This window comes from Falco naumanni, chromosome 10 (assembly GCF_017639655.2).
Source record: "Falco naumanni isolate bFalNau1 chromosome 10, bFalNau1.pat, whole genome shotgun sequence".
Lineage (NCBI taxonomy): Eukaryota > Metazoa > Chordata > Aves > Falconiformes > Falconidae > Falco > Falco naumanni.
The window spans coordinates 12,326,147-12,346,324 of NC_054063.1; the positions used below are offsets into that span (position 1 = coordinate 12,326,147).

The following is a 20,178-nucleotide window of genomic DNA, read 5'->3' on the forward strand; positions in this document are numbered from 1 at the left end:
ACGTGGGAGAAGTTTGTGTGAGTGTTTGGTAAAGGACTCTTCAGGGCCTTTCACAAGAGCCCTCAATGCACAAAGTAAATGGTGTATTTGCTCTGCTCTTTGCCGGCCGGGCAGCGTCTCCCGCTCCCCGGCGCTGGAGCGGGGAAGGGGGGCTGCCGGCCTGGGGACCCCGGCCCTCACAAAGCGCCTGTCTCCCAAATATTTATGTCTTTACCATTTGAATGTTATTTTCCCCTTATCTCCATTGTCGGACCGGAGCGAACTGTTTAAATGCAAATTGACCTCCCCCCCCGCCCTTTCCCCGCCGCAGCCCCCCCCTCCCCCCCGGCCCCCTCCCCCATCCCGACCTGAGAACGCGCCGGTCCCCGGCTCGGCGGCGGCGCGGGGGGAGGCCGGGCGCGGTGGCGGCGGCGGCGGAGCGCGGGGCCGGGGCGGGCGGCGGGCGCGGAGCCGGAGCGCGGAGCCGGGAGCCGGGCCCAGCGCATTCATATTCAAACGGCTGGGCCAATTGAGCCGGGCCGGGCGGCGGGCGGCCAATCGGCGGCGGGGAGGCGCTGGCGGCGCTTTGCATACGGCAATATTTCGTGTGGGAGCGAGCGGAGCATTTGCATGTTGTGGAGTGATTAGTGGGTTTGAACGGCGGCCCCGGCTCGGCCGCATTTCCCGCTCTGGTTCAGGCGCAGGGAGGAAGTGTTTTGCTGGAAGATGATGACAGAGGTCAGGCTTTGCTAATGGGCCAGTGAAGAGCAGTGGAGGCGAGGCAGAGACCAAGGCACACATACATTAATACACTTGAACCATCACCAATCAGCATAGGTGTGCTCTGTCTCTCTCTCCCCACTTCACTCACACATTCTTTTATCTCTCGCTCTCCAGTCACTGACAGCCCATTTTATTGTCAATCTCTGTCTCCTTCCCAGGAATTCAAGATCATACAACCAGCAGCTTCAGTGGAGAAAAACTATTTTGCTGGCAACTCTTTTTAAAGCACCATCATTTCAAATCAGTGCGCTCTTAAACTATTGACAGGAGCTTTGACAACAAGACAGGATGCCTCATAAAGGTGAGTGCTCATTTCTTGTCCCAACTTCTCCCTCCTTGCATTTTAATATTTAGGCAGGGCTCGCTCTCTCCCCTCCTCTCTCTCTCTCTCACTCTCTCTCTCTCTCATATTCCCATTTGCATTCCGGAGAGCTTCCCAGGGAACTTTCCAGCCCAGGAGCTCACAAACTTTCTGCCTTTCACATGAGCCCGTGTCCTCTGGAAAAGCTAAAGCATCTGACTCGGAAACCACTGCCAACACCAGCAGCAGTAATTCCCACGCAGCGTTGGCTGGGCAGGGAGACCACAAGCGCCGGTGCCCGTGCTGTCGGTGCTGCCGGTACCCCAGCTCGCCGGGGCGGCGGGACCCAACGCGGGCTCCGGCCCCACGCCACGCCGCGTGGGAGGGAGGGGAGCGGCGCCTCGCTACCCCGGGGCGGGGGCGGGGGGGGCGTCCGCGGCTTCTGCTTTGTGCTCCCGCGGTGTCGGTTAGCCGAGGATCACCCGTGGTGGTGGGGGAAAAAGAGGGAGCGAGTAGCCGAGAGAGTTGCGTGTGGGAGTGTGTGTGGGAATTAAAAAAATATAGTCACATCCTAGGCCAAGTCAGCTCCCAGGCGCGGTACAGGCGGGGAGCTGAGCGGAGCTGAAGGGCTGTCAGCTTTAATCAGCCACCCGGGGATCCTCCCAACTTGTCCCTAGTGCCGGCAACTTTCCCAGCTCCGGCGCGGGAGAAGCGCCGGGGGCGCGGAGCCGCCCGCACCGCGCAGCGCGGGCCCCGCCGGGCGCCCCGCACCGCCCTGTTCCTCCGCCGCGCCGGGCGCGCCCCGCTCCCCGCTCGGGCAGCCCTTTTCCTGCCTTTTTAAATCGAGATGCTGCAAAAAAAATTTTTTTTTTCTTTAAAAAAGAACTAACCTCGCTTATTTTTGCAAGAGCCACTTCATCACCCCTTTGATCCCCCAGCCCTGCGATGCCCCCACTATAGCAAAGCCTTTTTTTTTTTTTTTTAAGAAGTTGCAAACTCTTCGCTGTAGGGAAGGAAAAAAAAAAAAAAAGATTTACTCATTTGCTCCTGGGAAGCACAACAATAAACTTGATTCCTTTTTCCCTCGCAAGTGCAATTGGAAAAAAAAAAATCTGGATTTGAATTTAACCTTGTAACGCTTTGCACGGAGGTGTTACATGGACGCGCAGGGCAGGAATAATTTCTGGAAAGTTTAAAAACAAACTTTCTCGAATGATTAAATGTACCTGGCAGAGGCCGTTTTGGAAAAAGACAGCAACGTCCTAGAGACGAAAAGTGACTGCATCTTCTCCATTTTAGGGACATAAAATAATAAAAGTGGCCCTTGACAATAAATGTTTATAGCTGCTGACCTTTTCCAACGCCTAATAGTGAACCGATTCGTTTTTATCTTTCTCTCATTTGCCCCGAGAATGCGAAAGTTTGTCATCTTAATGTCTAATTGCGGTTTCACTGGGAGAGAGGGGGGGGAAGCTATCCGCCGTCAGATGATAGCAAAATTTCGAGATTAAAAACCGACTGGCAGCTTAGGCCGGGCCTATTAGGACAAACATTCCCCTCCCGGCTGGGGAGCCGTGCGGGTCCGCAGGTCCCTGCGGGGAGCAGCGGGTGCGGGTTACAGCAGGAGAGGGGCGAGTTTGCGATCGTGTGGCTGCGGGGCCGGCGGGGGCGGCCGGGCCGGGCCGGGCTGGGCCGGGGGGTGGTGGAGAGCAGCCCAGCAGCCCCCTCGCTTCCCCTCACCTTGCTGCAGCACTCGCCTGCCCTCGCCCTCTATTGTAAAATGCTTTCGGCTGTGTTTAGGGTTTGCTTTGCTTTTGTTTCGTGGCTTTCCCCCCCCTCCTTTTCTCCCTCTCTTTTTTTTTTTTTTTTTTTTTTTTCCATCCCCCCCTTTCTTTTAAATCCACTCATTCTCATTTCTGAGGTCCGTGTTGGCAGAGCTGAGGGCTGGAATTGTAATGGTGGCTTGCTGGATGGCTTCTTTAACCCCGTAGGCCCCACGTTTACGAGTTGTGCGTGAAATATGTGAGGAAATTGTGTCTGGAGAAGTGGGTTTCCCTTTCGGTGTGTGTCTATGCAGACGTGTTCGGTGTATTAAAGGGATGGCTTCACGTTCAGCTCAGCTGAAGGAGATATCGCCACGTCTCCATTGAAGTACAGTGTAGCTTGCTCTGTTGCTAATCAGGTAGCTCTCCAAAGAGCAGTAAATATTTACCAGCTAAAGTCTTCATGCTGCGAGAAAGTACTTGTTTGATGTTTATTTTTATGGATTTAAGATTACTAAAAGCTACTTAATAAATTATACCGTGGCTAGTCCTGAATGGGGAAACGTGCCTCTTTGAATTCTCCATCATATGCAGGAAGAGTAAAATTAATATTCATTATAGGCGCAAAAGAAAGAGAATGAGTATTTTTAGGCGAAAAAAAAGGGAGAGAAAATGAAGGCTGCGACTATTTCATTATTTTACCTCCTTTTTTTTAGCAACCCCCTTGAATGGGCTCTTTATTGTAATTGTCCCTCCCCAATTGAGCACCCCACTGAGCTGTTGTATCTTTTTACAACCCCTAACAACTCGCACCAGTAACACAATTACCGCCAGATATTTATAACGAGAAATTACTTTTCCATTTTCACCCGCGACGATTTCAAATAAATACATGGGGACGCATAAATAAATAAATAAGTGGCCCGGGGGGGGGGGGGGGGGGAGGAGGGAGGGAAGGTGGCGAGAGGAGGAGAGAGGGAGCAGGGGAAAGAGGGAGGGAGCGGGGGGGGGGGGGAAGAGGGGGGGGGAGAGAAAAAGGCGCTGGGGACTGTCCAGGCGCTGGGTCAAGGCAGGCACTAATGAAGGGAGAAGGGGCTTGTTTCTCTGCTCTTTGTAAGTTGGAGGGTTGTTGGTCCGTTGAGTTGGGAAGCTGCGCGGCCGGTTAAGGAGCCTGGGTTTCTGCACTCGGGGTTTGGGTAGAGGAGCAGAATGGAGGCCATTGTTCGCTTTCTGTAGGCTTTGTTTAACAGTTCTCACCCCCTCCTGTTCTTACTTTTTAAAGCAGTGAGGCGAGGTAGACAGCGTGTGTCACAGTACAGTGAAAAAGGGGAAGATCTAAAGACCAAAAAAGAAGTTAATCACAAGACGGGGAGTTTGGGGGAGAAAAAGTTGCTAGTGCCGCGGGGAAAGGGCGGGGGAAAAAAAAAATAACTCGAGAAAATACCCGGAGGTAAAAATGGAGCCCCGCTCCCAGCAGGCAGGACAGCCGGCCGAGCACACACACACAGACCCCCCCCGCCTCCGCCGGTGCCCGCGCAGCCCCCGCGCAGCGCAGCGCCGCCCGCCCCGCTCTGCTCCGCGCCCCGCACAGCACACACCTTCCCGGCGTCGCTCCGCACTTTTTAATGTACTTCTTCTGCTTTGTCCTAGAGGGAAGACTTTAACTAGTGACACGCAGATGTGCGAGTCCCTAAATTGTATGAGAGGACAGTCCACCCCGCTTTCAGGCAAGTTTAAAAACATGACTTCGGACTCTCTTTGTGATTGTTGTCACTCCACTTAATACACCACCTCAGCGAAGGGCACTAACGACGAGGCAATACGCCACCTGCATGCAATTAAAACGAGAAACCACTTGGCGGGTTGCTTTTCTTAATTTTTTTCGCGTGTTAGGGATGCATATGTACATTTTTTGCCCTGAGGTATTAAAGCCCCCAAATCCTTAAGCTAATCGGGGGAAGACGCCTAAGGATAACAAAGTAAGCCTGTGAGATATTAGCCTCTCTGCAGCTTAACCGTGTGCACTACCTCCCCTGATTAACGCCTATTTTATCACTGATAGACTGCTATAGGCGAGCCCCGTGGGATACTGCTCTATCAGCCCAACATGCAGAACAGTAAGTGACTCCGCGCCCCTTCGCGGCCGCGGAGGGCAGGCGGGGGCGGCCGCGGGCGCGCAGGAGCGGGCAGGCAGCCTGGGGGCGAGGGCCCGCTCCGGGGCGGAGGGGGGTGTGTGGGGGGGGGGGCGGCTCCGCCGGGCGCGGTGGCCCCTGCGCTGCCGGGAGCGCCGCCCGCCCCGTCGAGGTGCGGGTCCCGTCGGGGGCGGCGTGGACGGGGCCGGGAGGGCTGTCACGGCTGCGGGGCCGACGGGGCTCGCCTGGTGCGTGGCCCAGGCCCTGCCGTGTGTCCTCCCTGCTCCGCAGAGGGAGCTGGGCAGGGAGCAGCGGCTCCGCGCTAGGTGCAGTTCCCCGCCACCTCCTGGGTTTATTTGCTTCCCGGTGCTGCTGATGTATTTTATGGATTATTAATATTTTTTGGCCTTTTTGTTGTTGTTATTGCTGATGTCGTTTAAGACCTGGCCGAGGGGCCTGCGCGGCTTTCAGAGGGGAAGGCACTCGCCCAACGCGGGAGCGCAGGGGAGCGGGGTCGGGCGCGGTGGCCGGCGAGGAGCGGCCTCTCCCTGCACTCCGGCGCAAGGGGCTGCGCGGAGGTCGGGAGGGACCGGGGCTGAGGTCCCAGCCAGCCATGAGCAGGCCCCATCTCCTCGGGACGCGGATCTTCCGTGGGGTGGGCTCCACGCTGGGGCCCCGCGGGCGCGCTTATCTTGCGCGGGGCAGCAGCTGCGAGGAGCGCAGGCCGAGTTGCGCGGCCCTTGCGCGAGGCGGTGGGCCCCCCCCCCCCGTGCTTCTCCCGGACGTCGCCGGGGATGCACGGCTCCGGGACCCCTTTATCATCCCCCCGTTGAACCGGTGAAGAAGTTGTGTCCCCGTGTGAGAAGCATCTGGAAAAACACAGGTTTTGGGGGTTTCTCAGGAAACCTCGGGTGGAGCTGGCTTTTTGTTGGTGGTTTTGTTGGTCTTGGCTGGTTTGGGGTTTTTTTTCCCTTCTCTCTTTTTTTTTCTTCTTCTTCTTTTTTTTTTTTTTTTTTTTTTTTCCGGGGCGTGCGTGTCCGTGCGATGTATTTTCATTTATCCCGAGATAAAACCGAGCCCCAGCAGCCCGGGGAGGGCATCACCTGCGCCTGGCGGGGCGGCGGCGGCTGCCCTTGGCCGTGGCGTGCCGGGGGTTTATGGTAATGGGGGATGCCTGCACTCGGCCGTTTGGGATCGCCACTGCAAAACGCAGAAAAGATATCATTCGGGTGAAGCCTTTATTTTGTTTAAAGGTCGCGGCGGGCTCTTCAGGCTTTGTGTTAATAACTCCTGGGTGTATATGGTGCAGAGCATCCAAATTGACACCATATGTTTTCCTATTAGATGACTAGCAATAGAATACAAGGCGCATAATCATTGCCACTGGGCGAGATCTACACCGCTCTCCAGGGAAATTATATAATGATTAAGGCTTAACCTTTTAAGTGAAACTTTGATTTTGCTTTCCCCGCTGCCATTTTTTATGTCGGCGAGCGTGTGTCCCCCCGCCCCCGAAATGGGCTCCCCGCACGCATTCACGAGGCCGGGAAGGGGGGGCGAGGGCTGGGGACGGGGCGGGGGAGTTGGAGCGGGGGGGGGGGGGGGGAGCACCGAGGCACTGCGCCCCCCGGCCGCTCCCCGCCGCCCCGAGCCGGGCCGCAGCCCACCGCCCCCGGGGCGCAGGCGGGGAGGGACGCGGGGCTCCTCTCCCCGCGGTGGGAAGCGCAGGTCGCGGCGCCGGCCGCGCTGCTGGGCCGGGGCGGCAAATTCCCCAGCCCCGATGTCACTTTGAATCCATTGCGCGGGGAGCGCGCCCCCTCGGTTGTGTCCGCGCAGAGCCCCCGGCTACCTCAAACCGCAGCCTCCCTCGGAGGGAGAGCGAGTAGAGTTCAATCTAGTCTGAGTGATATCCAAATGCGGACAGAAAGGGTCGTTTTATCATGCTACTATTTGTCGTGACGATGCAATTTTCAAAAGCAGAGTACTGTCATAAAGTGACACGCCTGCCACAAGTGCTCCAACTGATCTTTTCAATTAGCCTTCCATGCATGATCCGGGGCGACTTCCGCCTATTTCCAGAAATTAAGCTCAAACTTGACGTGCAGCTAGTTTTATTTTAAAGACAAATGTCAGAGAGGCTCATCATATTTTCCCCCTCTTCTATATTTGGAGCTTATTTATTGCTAAGAAGCCTGGGCTCTTGGAGTCAATTTATCAGGAGGCTCCAAAGAGAGGAGAGCGGAGACGCGTAGCGCGGAGCTTCTCCAGGGAGACCTCCAAAGCCTGGAGCTTCAGGTCGGGCACTGGCGAGGCAGCCCCTCGCCTTGCTTGTGGCGAGGCGCGCTCGGCGGTGCGGATGCTGGCAGGCTTGGTGGGGTTGGGGTTGCGGTTGGGTTTTTTTTTTTTTTCTTTTGGTGGGGAGGAAGGATTTAAAAAAAAAAAAAAAAAAAAAAGGGGGAAGGAAGCTACCCACGGCGATCCAGCCCGGAACATTGCTGGGGCTGGGGGCTCGCAGGCGGGGAGCGGCGGGCTGGGGCGCGGCGGGGCCGGGCGCGGTGCCCTCGGAGCGGCGGTGCTGTGCGGCGGGGCGCGGAGCGGCGCTCGGTGGCTGCGCGGGGCGGGAGCGGAGGGTGCTATGGTGGGCGCTGTGCTTCCCGCAGGTCACAGCGGCGTGAACCAGCTCGGCGGGGTGTTCGTCAACGGGAGGCCGCTGCCCGACTCCACGCGGCAGAAGATCGTGGAACTCGCTCACAGCGGCGCCCGGCCCTGCGACATCTCCCGGATCCTGCAGGTGAAGGCGGCGGCGCCCCCGTCCTCGCTCCGCTCCAGAGCCGCTGTGCCCACCGCTGGCCGCCCGGGCGCTACCCCCCACACCCACCCACCCTCCCACCCTCACCGCCACCACCACCCGCCTTCCAGCCTAATAAAACCATCCAGCCGCTTGATTGGTGCTGCAAATAGACCTTTCGACGCGTATATATCTATCTACCTTTAAAAATATTTTAAATTTTTTTTTCTTTTTTCGCTCCCCTTTATTTCCATCCGGTGGTAACCTGCACTCTCGTTACAGTTAGTTCGCTGTAATAAACTGAATTATACGGCTCGGCATAATTTCAGTTTCCTTTCCTTCCCCCCTCCCCCCCTCCCGTATTTACTTATGATTTTGTAAGATCTGTATGCATTTGGCGTGGCTTACTGCCTTTTTTTTAATTATTTTTACTCTTTTTTTTTTCTTCAAAAAGGAACAAAAAAGAGGGGGGGGGGAGGGAAGAGAGAGAGAGAGAGAGGGAAAGGGGGAAAATAAATTAAAACAAACCCACCCCCCCTCAAAGCCACGCTGTTTTAGCCCGGAATCTGTCTTTACGGACACTAACGCGATCTGGCGCAGCTCAGGGGTACTTTGTAAGTGTAGGTCTGGATAACCCTCACTCACCCTGTCCCCCGCAAATACTCTTCTGAGAGCAGTGAGGACGATGGAGACTAGCCTGACTTAGCTATTGTTCGCATTAAAGGCGTATTTTAACATTGATACTGAAAGAATTACGTTTTGACCAGATTTTTTTTTCTTCCAAATGTTTTTAAAGTATCACTTTTGTAGAGGGTAGGGCCACGAATGTATTTTTTTTTTAAAGAAAAAAAAAAGACTCTCTAAGTAAGTTCTCATACCATTTAAGGTATATTTTTGTGTTATAGACCCATGCAGATGCAAAAGTCCAAGTGCTGGACAATCAAAACGTAAGCTTGTCATTGTTTAATGCATACTTAAACAATTTTATTTTTGTCTTGAAATTATTAATAATGTGATTTTCTGTCCGCTTCCCTATCCAGGTGTCGAATGGATGTGTGAGTAAAATTTTGGGCAGGTATTACGAAACTGGCTCCATCAGACCCAGGGCAATCGGAGGTAGTAAACCGAGAGTAGCGACTCCAGAAGTTGTAAGCAAAATAGCGCAGTATAAACGAGAGTGCCCCTCCATCTTTGCGTGGGAGATTCGAGACAGATTACTATCAGAGGGGGTCTGTACCAACGATAATATACCCAGTGTAAGTTCATGAAAAAAACCTTCCTGTGTGCCGTTTACAATGCTGGGTAGCCCTAGCGAGCCTCTTCTTCCTTTGTTTTGGTATCAGATGAGAGGATAGCAGGTTCACATCATTTGCATGTGGCAGGGTCAGACGCATTTTTTCATACAGAATCTGACAAATGCCTTTAAGGAGGGAAAAAAAAAATAAATAAAAAAATGCGGGTCACCCCTGCGCCTGGCGCCTTAGGACTGCGAGCATCAGTCAAAGCCATCACTCTGGTTTTGCAGGGTTGGGTTTGGGGCTTTTTTTTCTTTCTTTCCTTTTTTTTATTTTTTCTTTTTTTTTTTTTTCTGCCCCCCCCCCTCCCCCCGTGGTTTGTTTGTTTGTTTGCACCACCACCAGCAGTACGCGAGTCGGGGCGGCTGGGACACGGCGGTGCGGGCCGGCCGCAGCGCACAAACGGCGCTCGGGGAACCCCTGACTTGCGCCCAGGTCGAGCTGCCGGCAGCGCGCAGGGGGCGCGGAGGGGCGCGGGGGCTGCGCGGGTGGCTGGCGGCGAGCGGGTTACCGCACTACCATTGCCTTTCCTGTCCTTTGCCTTCCAGGTGTCGTCGATAAACAGAGTCCTACGCAACCTGGCTAGCGAAAAGCAACAGATGGGTGCCGACGGGATGTACGACAAGCTAAGGATGCTGAACGGGCAGACGGGGACCTGGGGCACCCGGCCCGGCTGGTACCCCCGGCACCTCGGTACCCGGGCAGCCCGCCCAAGGTAAGGGAAAGCCCGGCCGCCGCTCCCTGGCCCGGGGCGGCCCGGCTCGGCTCGGCCTCGCCTGGCGGAGGCGGCCTCGACGCGGGTGCCCCTCGCCCGCTCCCCGACGGGCGGTGGGCAGGTTCCTCGGGACAGCGGGGCGGAGGGCGTCCCCCGGGCCGCCTCCCGGGGCGACTGCGGGCAGCGGGCCCCCGGCCCCGGTCCGGCGGTGGGCAGGGCAGCCCGGGCGCAGCCGCTGCCAAAGCCGCGTCCGCTGCGCCGCGGTGCCGGCGGCCGGGCGGGCTCCGGGGCTGGTCCGTAACCTCGCCCAGCAGCCCGGTAACCGGGGCTCCCGCACCCGCCCGGGCCGCCTGCCCGCGCCGGGCTCCGCGGAGCCGGGGAGATCGGTAGCTATCTCCGTAGGGCTGATTATAGTTGCTCCTCAATGGACCCGAAACAACTTTGTAAATATAGGAAACTGTTTATCCTGAAGATTAATAGGTATTTGTTGTAGGAATGACAAGGGGATAATATGAAGGATAATGGGATGTTACGTTACATACTTAAGATGGTTAATGGCTTTTTTTGAATACGGGCTCTGTTGAGGCTCGGCTCTCCCTGGCTGTGGTCAGTCCTTTAGAAGAGGTGTCTATATACAACAACCTGCTTTTTGTTTTCACCCCGCAAGGAAAAAAAAATCGGTAACTGTGCGGAATATCTGGTACAAAGGATGTTTCTGTCACACGCAAGAATTTGTTATGGGAACAATTCTGTCGCTATGTAATTGCTCATTAGAGATCGTTTTGTTTCTCATTAAGGCGACATGAATAAGCGTCTAGTTGAAGGAGACAGCTGTAGAAATGTTCCACAGGAGACCTCTGGACACGATATGGCACCGCTTGCCAATTAGACATGTCAGTTTTAAGAGAAGAAAACAATCTATGAAGGACACTAGAAAGATAGAGCGGAGCCCTCGCTTCCCCCCACCCCCACTTTGGTGTTTTTTGTTGTTGTGTTGTTTGGTTTTTTTAAAATTTTGGTTTGCCCGATGTCCCCCCTCGGAGCCGGGACGGCTCCCGCCGACAGCCGCCCGCCGGCTCGCCCCTACCTGCGGCGCTCGGGGCCGGGAGAGGGCTGCCCTGCCCCGTTGCCCGCACCCCTGCCCCGGGCCAGCGGCCCCGGGGCTCCCCGTCCTTCCCTCTCCGCCTCGCACCCGAGGGCCGCACCGCGGAGCGGTGCGCACTTTCCGCCCGTGCGGCTCCAAACGGCCTGGGCGCTCTCCGTTCCCGCCAGTTGTATTTGGCTTTTTTTTTTTTTTTTTTTTTTGTCAGAAAAGGCGTTAATAGAGAAATGTGGGGCGCCCCCCTGCCTGCCCGCCCCGCCGCAGGGCGCTGCCCCCGGGCCCGGCTCCGCGCGGTGCGGTGCGGGCACACCTGGGGCCGGGAGGCCGGCGCTGCGACGGAGGCGCCTGTGCCCGGGGGAGGTGGGGGAGGTGTCGGTGGAGCTGCTGGGGGCTTGTGGTGACCCCTTCCCGTGGCGTGGGGGTGAGCGCAGTTTCCGCAGGGGCGGGAGGACCCCGGGAGCCCCCCTCCCACAGCGCAGCCGGGATAGCGCAGTGCGGAGCGGCGGGGCCGGAGGTGCGGGGGTGCGGAGCCAGGAGAGGCGAGGGGGAGGCAGGCAGGCACTTAGAACATCCGCATCGTAAAATTAAAATTAATAAAATGGATTTCCTCTGGAATATTCATGCTCCCTCTAATGTTTTTCCCTTGCAGGGGTATGTTACTGGATTTTAAGAGTCCATTACTCAAAAAGCATAAGGCGAGGTTAGGTCTCAGAGGGGTACAAATATGGTCTCAATCTGATAAACGCCATGCAGCAGTGAATAAAATAATGGATACATGAGGGCTGACAGAACAAAAAGAGACATCTCTATCCGGGAGAAATTCTCCAGTGATTTAGTGGTTTTAGGGATCACCGAGACACTGTTTCTTATCTCCCCCCCCCCCCCCCCCCCCCCCCCCCCCCTTCTCTTATAAGACTAAAGCCTTCTATAGGATTTAGACACTTTCTCTTTCAACAGATGCTACAATGTTTTGATCCCAGCTCTATAGCTGAGAGGTGCCGCAATTGGTTTGCTATCTTTTTTTGCTTGTTTTCCGCCTCACTGATTAAGACACTAAGAAACTAAGGAATGATTTTATTTCCCAGCGTCTTTCCCCCCCCCCCCTTTTTTTTTCTTTTTTTTTTTTCTTTTTTTTTTTTTTATTTTTTTTTTTTTTTCCAGGAAACAAATCCTATACCCAGCGTCAGATGGTCTGGCTATAGGATAATAGGGACGGACATTCACTCGCTTTCTTACGGATTAGGTCTGGAAGGTGGAACAGCCCTATTGAGATCGCTTCTTTTAGGGGCTTTTAAAATAAAAAAAAAAAGGGGGTGTGTGTTTTCTAAAAAGAAGTATCTCAGTTGTCCGTCGCCGGGGTTTTAAATGGTGATAGGCGAGTTTAGGTGAAACTTTCGGCTGGATGGGGGGGGAAGCGCGGAGCGCAGCGAGGAGGCTGCGAGCACCCGCGGCTGCAGCAGTTGGGAAATCGGGGTGGCGGCCCGGGGAGCGGCCCCGGGGTGCCCTGGGCTCCCCGGCAGAGGCAGGCGCTGGGAGCCCCGGGCCCGCGGGGGCAGCCCCCCGGGCCGCTCCGTGCGGACAGTGATGGATGGGGGCGGTGGCGGAGGTTACGGCGGCCCCGCGGCGGGCGGGCGCGGCCCCCGGCGCTGCCACCGGCGCTTGGCAGGGCGGCTGCCCCGGCGCGGCGGCCCTCGGCGGGCCCGGCGGCTTTGTGTGCCCTGAAAGGCGGCCCCCCCCGCTATTCACCCGCCGCCGGCCGCCTCAATGGGGCTGCGGCCGCCCATATGGTCACCGCGGCCGCTGAATCCCCGTGTTTAAATGGGGGAGAAAGTTCGGGTTTTAAAACATTTCAAAGTGGTTGAAAGGGTCCCACCAGATCCTGTCACAATTCCCCCCGAGCTTTGAAGGCCGGGGCCATTGTTCGCCGATTATAAATGATATTACTTTAAAGTTGATTTCCCACAATATTTAAAGGATGTAGCGGGAGTGTCGCTATTTATTTTTGCCGTAACTTTTCAAGAGAATTAGCATAAGCAGCCCATGCGTTCCCCCATCCCGTCTCCCCCTTTATGCGACATCAAAACGCCTGGAAAAATATGCTTTGAAAGGAGAGGGAGAGCTAATGTCGGGGACAAGGACTTCTCCGCCTCGTCGGCAGCGCCCGTGCCCTCGGGCCGCGGCGCCCGGGGGTCCCCGTCCAGCCCCGCCGGGCCCGGGCTGCCTCCCCGCCGCTGCCCGCAAGCGGGGCACAATGAAACTTTCCCCTGTTTAATGACAGAAATTACATTAAAAGTGGTGGAAATGCCCTAATTAAAAACGTACCACTTCAATGATATGCCAAACGTTCAGCTGCAGAATAGCATATTTAGCTAGTTAGCGAACTCGCTACTATTTCTTTTAAAATTACATGTTAAAATTTTAAAAGAAATCTTACTTTTCTCTGGTGCAACACATTACAAAGAATGGACAGTCCTTTTATCTAAATATAAAATTCCATTTTCAGCAATTATAGCCTGTTCTTGGTGATGATATAATTACAGCTGTGCTCAGTAATAGGTGTCAAGGCAATGCACACTCATACAATAGTTGAATAAAACTGCAGAACAATGCAGGCACTTCTAAATTCACAACCTTTAAAATGAAATTGACTGTGCAGAATTCAAATAAAAACTGGATAAATATTTTTTAAAAAAGATTACAAGCTTGGTTTGGTTTCTTAATAGCATTTTCTGCAAACCTATCAACATCTAATTGATTAGATAGGAATTAATGATTATAGATAATCTGAAATACTGAACATTGCTATTTTAAATATAGCAATAGGTAAATAAATGCAGCAGGCAGAGGAGACTGCCATGGCACTTCAGCAGCGATTCATGGAAAGAATCACTTTCAGGGGAAAAGTATTTTTATGCAGGTTTTATTCCAGAGGGAAAACAAAATGAAATTAAGACCAGGTGATTGGAATTCCTCATCTCCAATGTTTATCATAACACTGGAAACCGAAATGTTTCTGTGATACCCGTGTCATTAGCGTGGTGTCGCTTCGATACCCGAGAGGTTTTTAAGGGAGGGTATCAGCAAACATGGCTGAACTTGTACCTAGTTGCCTTATTTCTCTGATAGGGATCTTAAAACAAGGGTACCTGCGTTTCACTTTTCCACTCTCGGTTCCACAGATGGCTGTCCGCAACAGGAGGGAGGAGGGGAAAACACTAACTCCATCAGCTCTAATGGAGAAGATTCAGACGAGGCCCAAATGAGACTCCAGCTGAAAAGGAAGCTGCAGAGAAATAGGACATCCTTTACCCAAGAGCAAATCGAAGCCCTGGAGAAAGGTGAATGACATTTTCCTACGGGTGAAGCAGGAGAGGAAAGCAAAATGTGCCCTGGCTATATTAAGAGCTGAGCGGAAGCACGGTATTCATGTGCCCTGTATATATATGTATGTTATTTTAAGTCCGTGGCTCCCTCCGTCCTCTTTTATTCACTGAGCTCCAAATATTCATCGATGACTGTGGCATCCACCGAGAAGCTGTTAAAAGGTTTTCAAAGGGGACATACTCAAGGCACAGATCATACCGAAACATCAATGTTACACCCTGGGCTCCTCTCTGGGAGATAAACCTCCTCCTGCCGCCTGTGCCATGTCGCCATGCGAGGGCAGGCAGCTGGGGCTGGCACAGCCCCCCGTGCCTGCCCCCACACTCACTGCCCATCCCCAGCGCTGCTGCAGCCCCGGGCTGGGAGCAGGTGCCCTTTTCCCTGACCGGCCTGGGCGCACCTCGCCTCTGACCCGCTGCAGATCTTTGTTCTTATTTTCTGCTGTTATTTAGCGACGTGCCATTTTGCTTCTTGGTGACAGGGTCAGAGCTGCCTTGGGGACCCCCTCAGTGGAGGCAGAAGCCCTCACTGCTGCTTGAAAGATGCAGCGTTGCACCCAAGCCTGCCTGCCCCCTTAGCAATACTCCCCAGCAGGCAAGGGGTCCTCCTTCCCAACACAGCACACACACAGAGCTCAGCTTTGCCTTTACAACAACGTTTGCTAAGAGCAGTCAGAGCATAGGCAGAGCAGAAGCAACTTGCATTTTACGGTCAGCCACATTAACTCCATGCAACTAATGCAACAATATTTCTTTCTGCAGAATTTGAGAGGACCCACTATCCCGATGTGTTTGCGAGAGAGAGACTAGCTGCTAAAATAGACCTGCCTGAGGCAAGAATACAGGTACTGAATTGCTGTGCAATTATAACTGTTCTTATTTTTACGGTTACTATTCCTGGCTTCTTGGAGCACAGGGCAGCCCCTATTTATGATCGGGTATTTGTCCATCTCCCCCTTCAGGAAAATTACAACAGCTGGGGTTTGCTTTTGCATGCTGCTTTGCCGTGCTGTGAGCCAGCTTTCTATCAGCACTGCCTGGGGTGGCGGGGGGGAGCCCCACACCTCTAGTCCTTGTAGGGTCACTCACATCTGTCAAACACTCTGTTTCCAGGTGTGGTTTTCTAATAGAAGGGCCAAGTGGAGAAGGGAAGAGAAGCTGAGGAACCAGCGAAGACAAGCCAGCAACACTCCCAGCCACATTCCCATCAGTAGTAGTTTCAGCACAAGTGTTTACCAGCCGATCCCGCAACCAACGACCCCCGGTAATGCCACCAACCCACTCACGTTCATCCATCCTCTTGGGGAAAAAATGATACTCTGAGACTGTATCGCCCATTGTAACTGCGGTTAAACTAATGTGTTCATCTATCTGTCTATTCTATTATAGTTTCCTCTTTCACATCAGGTTCCATGTTGGGCAGAACGGACACAGCGCTCACAAACACGTACAGCGCGCTGCCGCCCATGCCTAGCTTCACCATGGCCAACAACCTGCCTATGCAAGTAAGTCTGGCGCTGCCACCACGGCATGACGCTCTCTCGGGACCCAGTGGCCCCTGGGGGGGTGCAGCAGCATGGGTGGGGGCCCTTTCTCTGTGGGACAGGGGGTTACAGACCCACACCACGCTGCAGGGAACCTGGCACCAAAGGCTTCCCTGGCATCTGAAAAGATGCCCTATGTGAGAGGGTCACAAGGGGAAGGGTGCTGTAAGACCTGGTGCTCAACAAGCGCTTTTTCTGAATTTTAAAAGACAAAGGTCCTCAAATTTACAAGGCAGCAGTTCTGGGATGAAAAAACTCTTTTCAGGAAAAAAAAAAAACCAACCCCATGGTTAACCTATGGAACTCACTGATGCGGTATTGTGGAAATTGCTGCCTGAATAAGCTGCCAGAGGGATCCATCCTTCCCCGTGTAGGTAATGTGGTGGCGGCACATCAGGAACACCTGAGAGAGGGAAGGATGTGATTAGCATCAGTGGTTATGCCAGCTAAGCCAGAATTGCAAGAGCTGTCAATCCTCATGCCTGAAAGCATTAGCTGATCACCAGCTGGGTTAGGAAGAAATCTATTCCTTTGGGGTCTGTTTCTATAGACCTTTCAGATGCAAAATTCCTCCTTTTTTAATGGTGGGGTTGGCCTAGGAAGGTGCTGGCCAATTACGGGAGTTTTACAGCTTTGTCTGAGGCACACAGCATTGACCACTGCTAGAGACAGGCGAGCAGATTAGAGAGCCTGACTCCTCCGCCGTGGCAATTACGATGTTACTAATTGCTGAACCAAAATTAACCAAATAAAGTTAGAGTCTCGCAAGTTTGCAGAAAGAAATGACGTGGGCTAGGTCGCTATTTCGTGACGTTGGAGGCTGGCGGCGCCATTCCCGGTAGCAGATGACAAAAGATCAAAAGGCTGACGTGGGAGGGGGACCCTTGGGAAAGCAGGAGGCCCCTGATCCACTGCTGCCGGGCACCTGGGCCAGGGACCTGGCATGTGTGAGCCGCTCTGGAAAGTCCTGCCTATGTGGCCACCATGGGAGGATGGCCACGCGATGTCAGAGTGGGAGATCTGGCAGCTGAACAGTTGGCATCTCCCTGCGGATGCACGGCGCGTTGCTGGTTCTCCTAGAGCACAGCGTGTGTGCTCAGTAAGCGAGGCTGTTTGCATTTTTCGAGACGGTGTCTGTCAGGGAAGTGCTGACAGAGGAAACACGTGTGGACTCGTTGAGGCTCATGCACTTGGAGTGGGAATTACTCATCCCGGTTCCTGCTCCCCTGTTGCCTCCCTGTGTTGAGGCTGCACCAGCACCCTGGAGTGGGAGATGCTCCTGCTTGGTGCCTCCCTGGCACCCTCTGCCTCCAGCTGCTCTCCCCCCCAGCAGATAGGGTTTTAGGGGCTGGAGTTTAGGCAAATGTCTGATCTCCTGGGATGCTGCTGGCAGGGGTTTGCTGTGACTGTGGCTCTGACAGGGGATTGCCACACATGTATGTGTGGGTTTGGGGTGACCCACGTTCTGAAGGGGGATCAACGCACACATATGTGTGCGTTGATCCCCCTTCAGAACCTGGGTCACCCCAAACCCACACTTACATGTGCACGTACAACATGCTTGCAGATGCAGGACCAGTCCGTGTGCCTCAGCGGAGTAGTTTCTAGTTACACCCCTAACAGTTTTTAGTTACACCACCAAATGTGAGATGAGATGCCAGCCTTGTCTCTGGCTGCAAATGGCATGAGACATCTTTCTTCTGCCCAGGTACAAACAAGGGCAGTGTTCAGGCTTTGGTTCCTTGGCTTAGGTAGGTAACGCCATCATTAGATGTAGGGATCTGCTCACCAAGTGTGTTTGAAAAGGTGGCGGGGACTGTCCACGCTGTTTCTGTGGACCAAAAAACCTCTGGGAAGAGGCTTCTTGGTTGAGCTCCTACATAGGGCTTCACATCTAGGTCCCAGAATTTGAAACTGAAGCTGGTTTTGGCTTGCACATGCTGCTTCTGAGGGCTGGCACATCCGTCCAGAAGAGCATAACGCTGTGTTTACCTTGGCCGATACTTAACGCTCTTTCATCCTCTGCTCCCACAGCCCCCGGTACCCAGCCAGACCTCCTCCTACTCTTGCATGCTGCCCACCAGTCCATCGGTGAATGGACGGAGCTATGATACATACACCCCTCCTCACATGCAGACACACATGAACAGCCAGCCGATGGGCACCTCTGGCACCACTTCCACAGGTGAGTGGCCTCGTAGTCCCCCTGCCCTTCTGCCAGCGTGGCTTCCTTGCTCCAGCCATCAGGTTTTTCCCATGTATTTGCCGGGAGAATTCTCCCCAATGCTGGGAGAGGTCTCTGTCGGGTTTAGTAGCTGCTGAATCAGGCGGAAGATGAAAATGTGTAACCTTGCGGGCTAGAGCAGAAAGTCTGATTTTTAAGCTGCCACTGGAGGGGTAGATGAAAGACAGCTGATTAACAGAGGTGTCGCTTGAATAGCGCTACAGCGGAAAGCTCTTCAGTGAGGCCCCCATCCTGCTAAATCTTCTCTGTATACTTGATTTCTAAAGCAGCATTTATTTCACTGTTAGATTTCAGCAGCGATACCCACACCCATCACGTTCAGTGTACATGAAAGTGTTTGCAGGACTAGGGGTGTTTTTACCGTGTCTGTTGTCAGAGGCTATTTTTTGCTAACGATTTGAAGTTCTTGAGAAGGCAGGTAACCTGTAGAAATATTAACCTATGCATAAGAAGGCAAAACAGAGTATAAAAGGGTAAGTGTCAGTGTAAGCAGGAGCAAGCCAGATACATTTTAAAAGAATAGAAATGCTCAGTGTATTTTGGGCTGAATTCCCAACTGATACAAACGAGCCGAAGCTCTGGCATTTATCTCAAAGCATGACAGTTTATTTATAACAACAAATCAGTGAGATGTGCACAGTTTTTTAAAATATACCCACCTCACCACCTGACTCTGCAGGCTGGTAGATGGCAAGCTTTAATACCAGAACACAAGCACAAATATATGAAACTATAAAGCAAAAAATTGTGCTAGGTATAGAAAAACTAAAATATCCATTTTCCCCCTCAATTTTCAGGTCTCATTTCCCCTGGAGTGTCAGTTCCAGTTCAAGTTCCTGGCAGTGAACCTGATATGTCTCAATACTGGCCAAGATTACAGTAAAACATGTGTTAATTCTGTAAATGACTATATGGACAACAGTTGGATGTTCAGCAGTATTTTATAAAGGAAGAATGGCTCTCAGAGTACTTCTGTACTGCAACTGTGCCCTATGCTATAACACATGGAAAAGACTTTCACACGGACCTTTGTACACTGAAGGCATTATATCAGTTGGAACAAATCTTCATTTTGGTATCCAAACTTTTATTCATTTTGGTGTATTATTTGTAAATGGGCATTTGTATGTTATAATGAAAAAAAAAAAAGAACAATGTAGACTGGATGGATGTTTGATCTGTGTTGGTCATGAAGTTGTTTAAAAAAAAAAAAAAGAAAAGGAAAAAAAAAGAAGCCATGATCAACAAGCTTTGCCACGAATTTAAGAGTTTTATCAAGATATATCGAATACTTCTACCAATCTGTTCATAGATTATGGATTGCTGTTCCAAGTTTGTATCATTCCATTGCATATAATTAAACCTGGAACAATACGCACTAGATTTATGTAAGAAAAATATCTGTTGGTATTTCCAAAGGTTGTTAACGGCTGAAGCTATGTGCAAACAGGGGTAAAGAGAGAACTTCGATGAAGAAAAGAGTTTGATAGATAAAAGGTAGATTGTGTCTTCGATATAATCCGATTTGTTTTATGTCGAAATGTAAGTATTTGTCTTCCCTAGAAATCTCCCAGAATGATTTCTATAATAAAGTTAATTTCATTTATATTTGACAAGAATATTCTATAGATGTTTTATACACATTTTCATGCATCATACGTTTCTTTTTGGTCGGAAAGAGTTAATTGTTCTTAGATATAGTTGTACTACTGTTCACAGTCCAATCATTTTTGTGCATCTAGAATTCATTCCTAATCAATTAAAAGTGCTTGCAAGAGTTTTAAACTTAAGTGTTTTGAAGTTGTTCACAACTACATATCAAAATTAACCATTGTTGATTGTAAAAACCATGCCAAAGCCTTTGTATTTCCTTTATTATACTATTTTCTTTTTAACCTTATAGTGTGGTGTTGCAAATTTTGTTACTGTGTTAGGTTAATCTCATTAAGTTTTATTTTGAATTTATTTTGAGTTTTCAATCAGGAGGGATTCTTAAGTTTTTATAGACTTTCAGCCCTTCCACTAGCCTGTAATTTGGGCTAACAAAAAGAAGATAGGTTCATGTATCTAATTGCAGCTGAGAGCAGGAGGAGGTTGTTTATTTAGCTTGGGTTTCTGGGGACGCTCTAAATGAACTCCAGAATCCAG

At 52.4% G+C, this 20,178-nt stretch overlaps 1 protein-coding gene across 1 annotated transcript; it reads left to right on the forward strand.

Annotated features, from left to right (window-relative positions):
• Positions 1-596: 596 nt before the first annotated feature.
• On the forward strand, positions 597-19,930 carry PAX6 (paired box 6). The gene is given in 15 exon segments (XM_040609212.1): positions 597-717; positions 921-1,063; positions 4,477-4,553; positions 4,889-4,943; positions 7,619-7,749; positions 8,652-8,693; positions 8,787-9,002; positions 9,590-9,721; positions 9,723-9,756; positions 14,038-14,196; positions 15,004-15,086; positions 15,355-15,505; positions 15,631-15,746; positions 17,820-17,970; positions 18,828-19,930. Coding segments are annotated over 12 exon segments (1,311 nt in total). The 5' UTR covers positions 597-717; positions 921-1,063; positions 4,477-4,553; positions 4,889-4,933; the 3' UTR covers positions 18,914-19,930.
• The last annotated feature ends 248 nt before the right edge of the window (positions 19,931-20,178 follow it).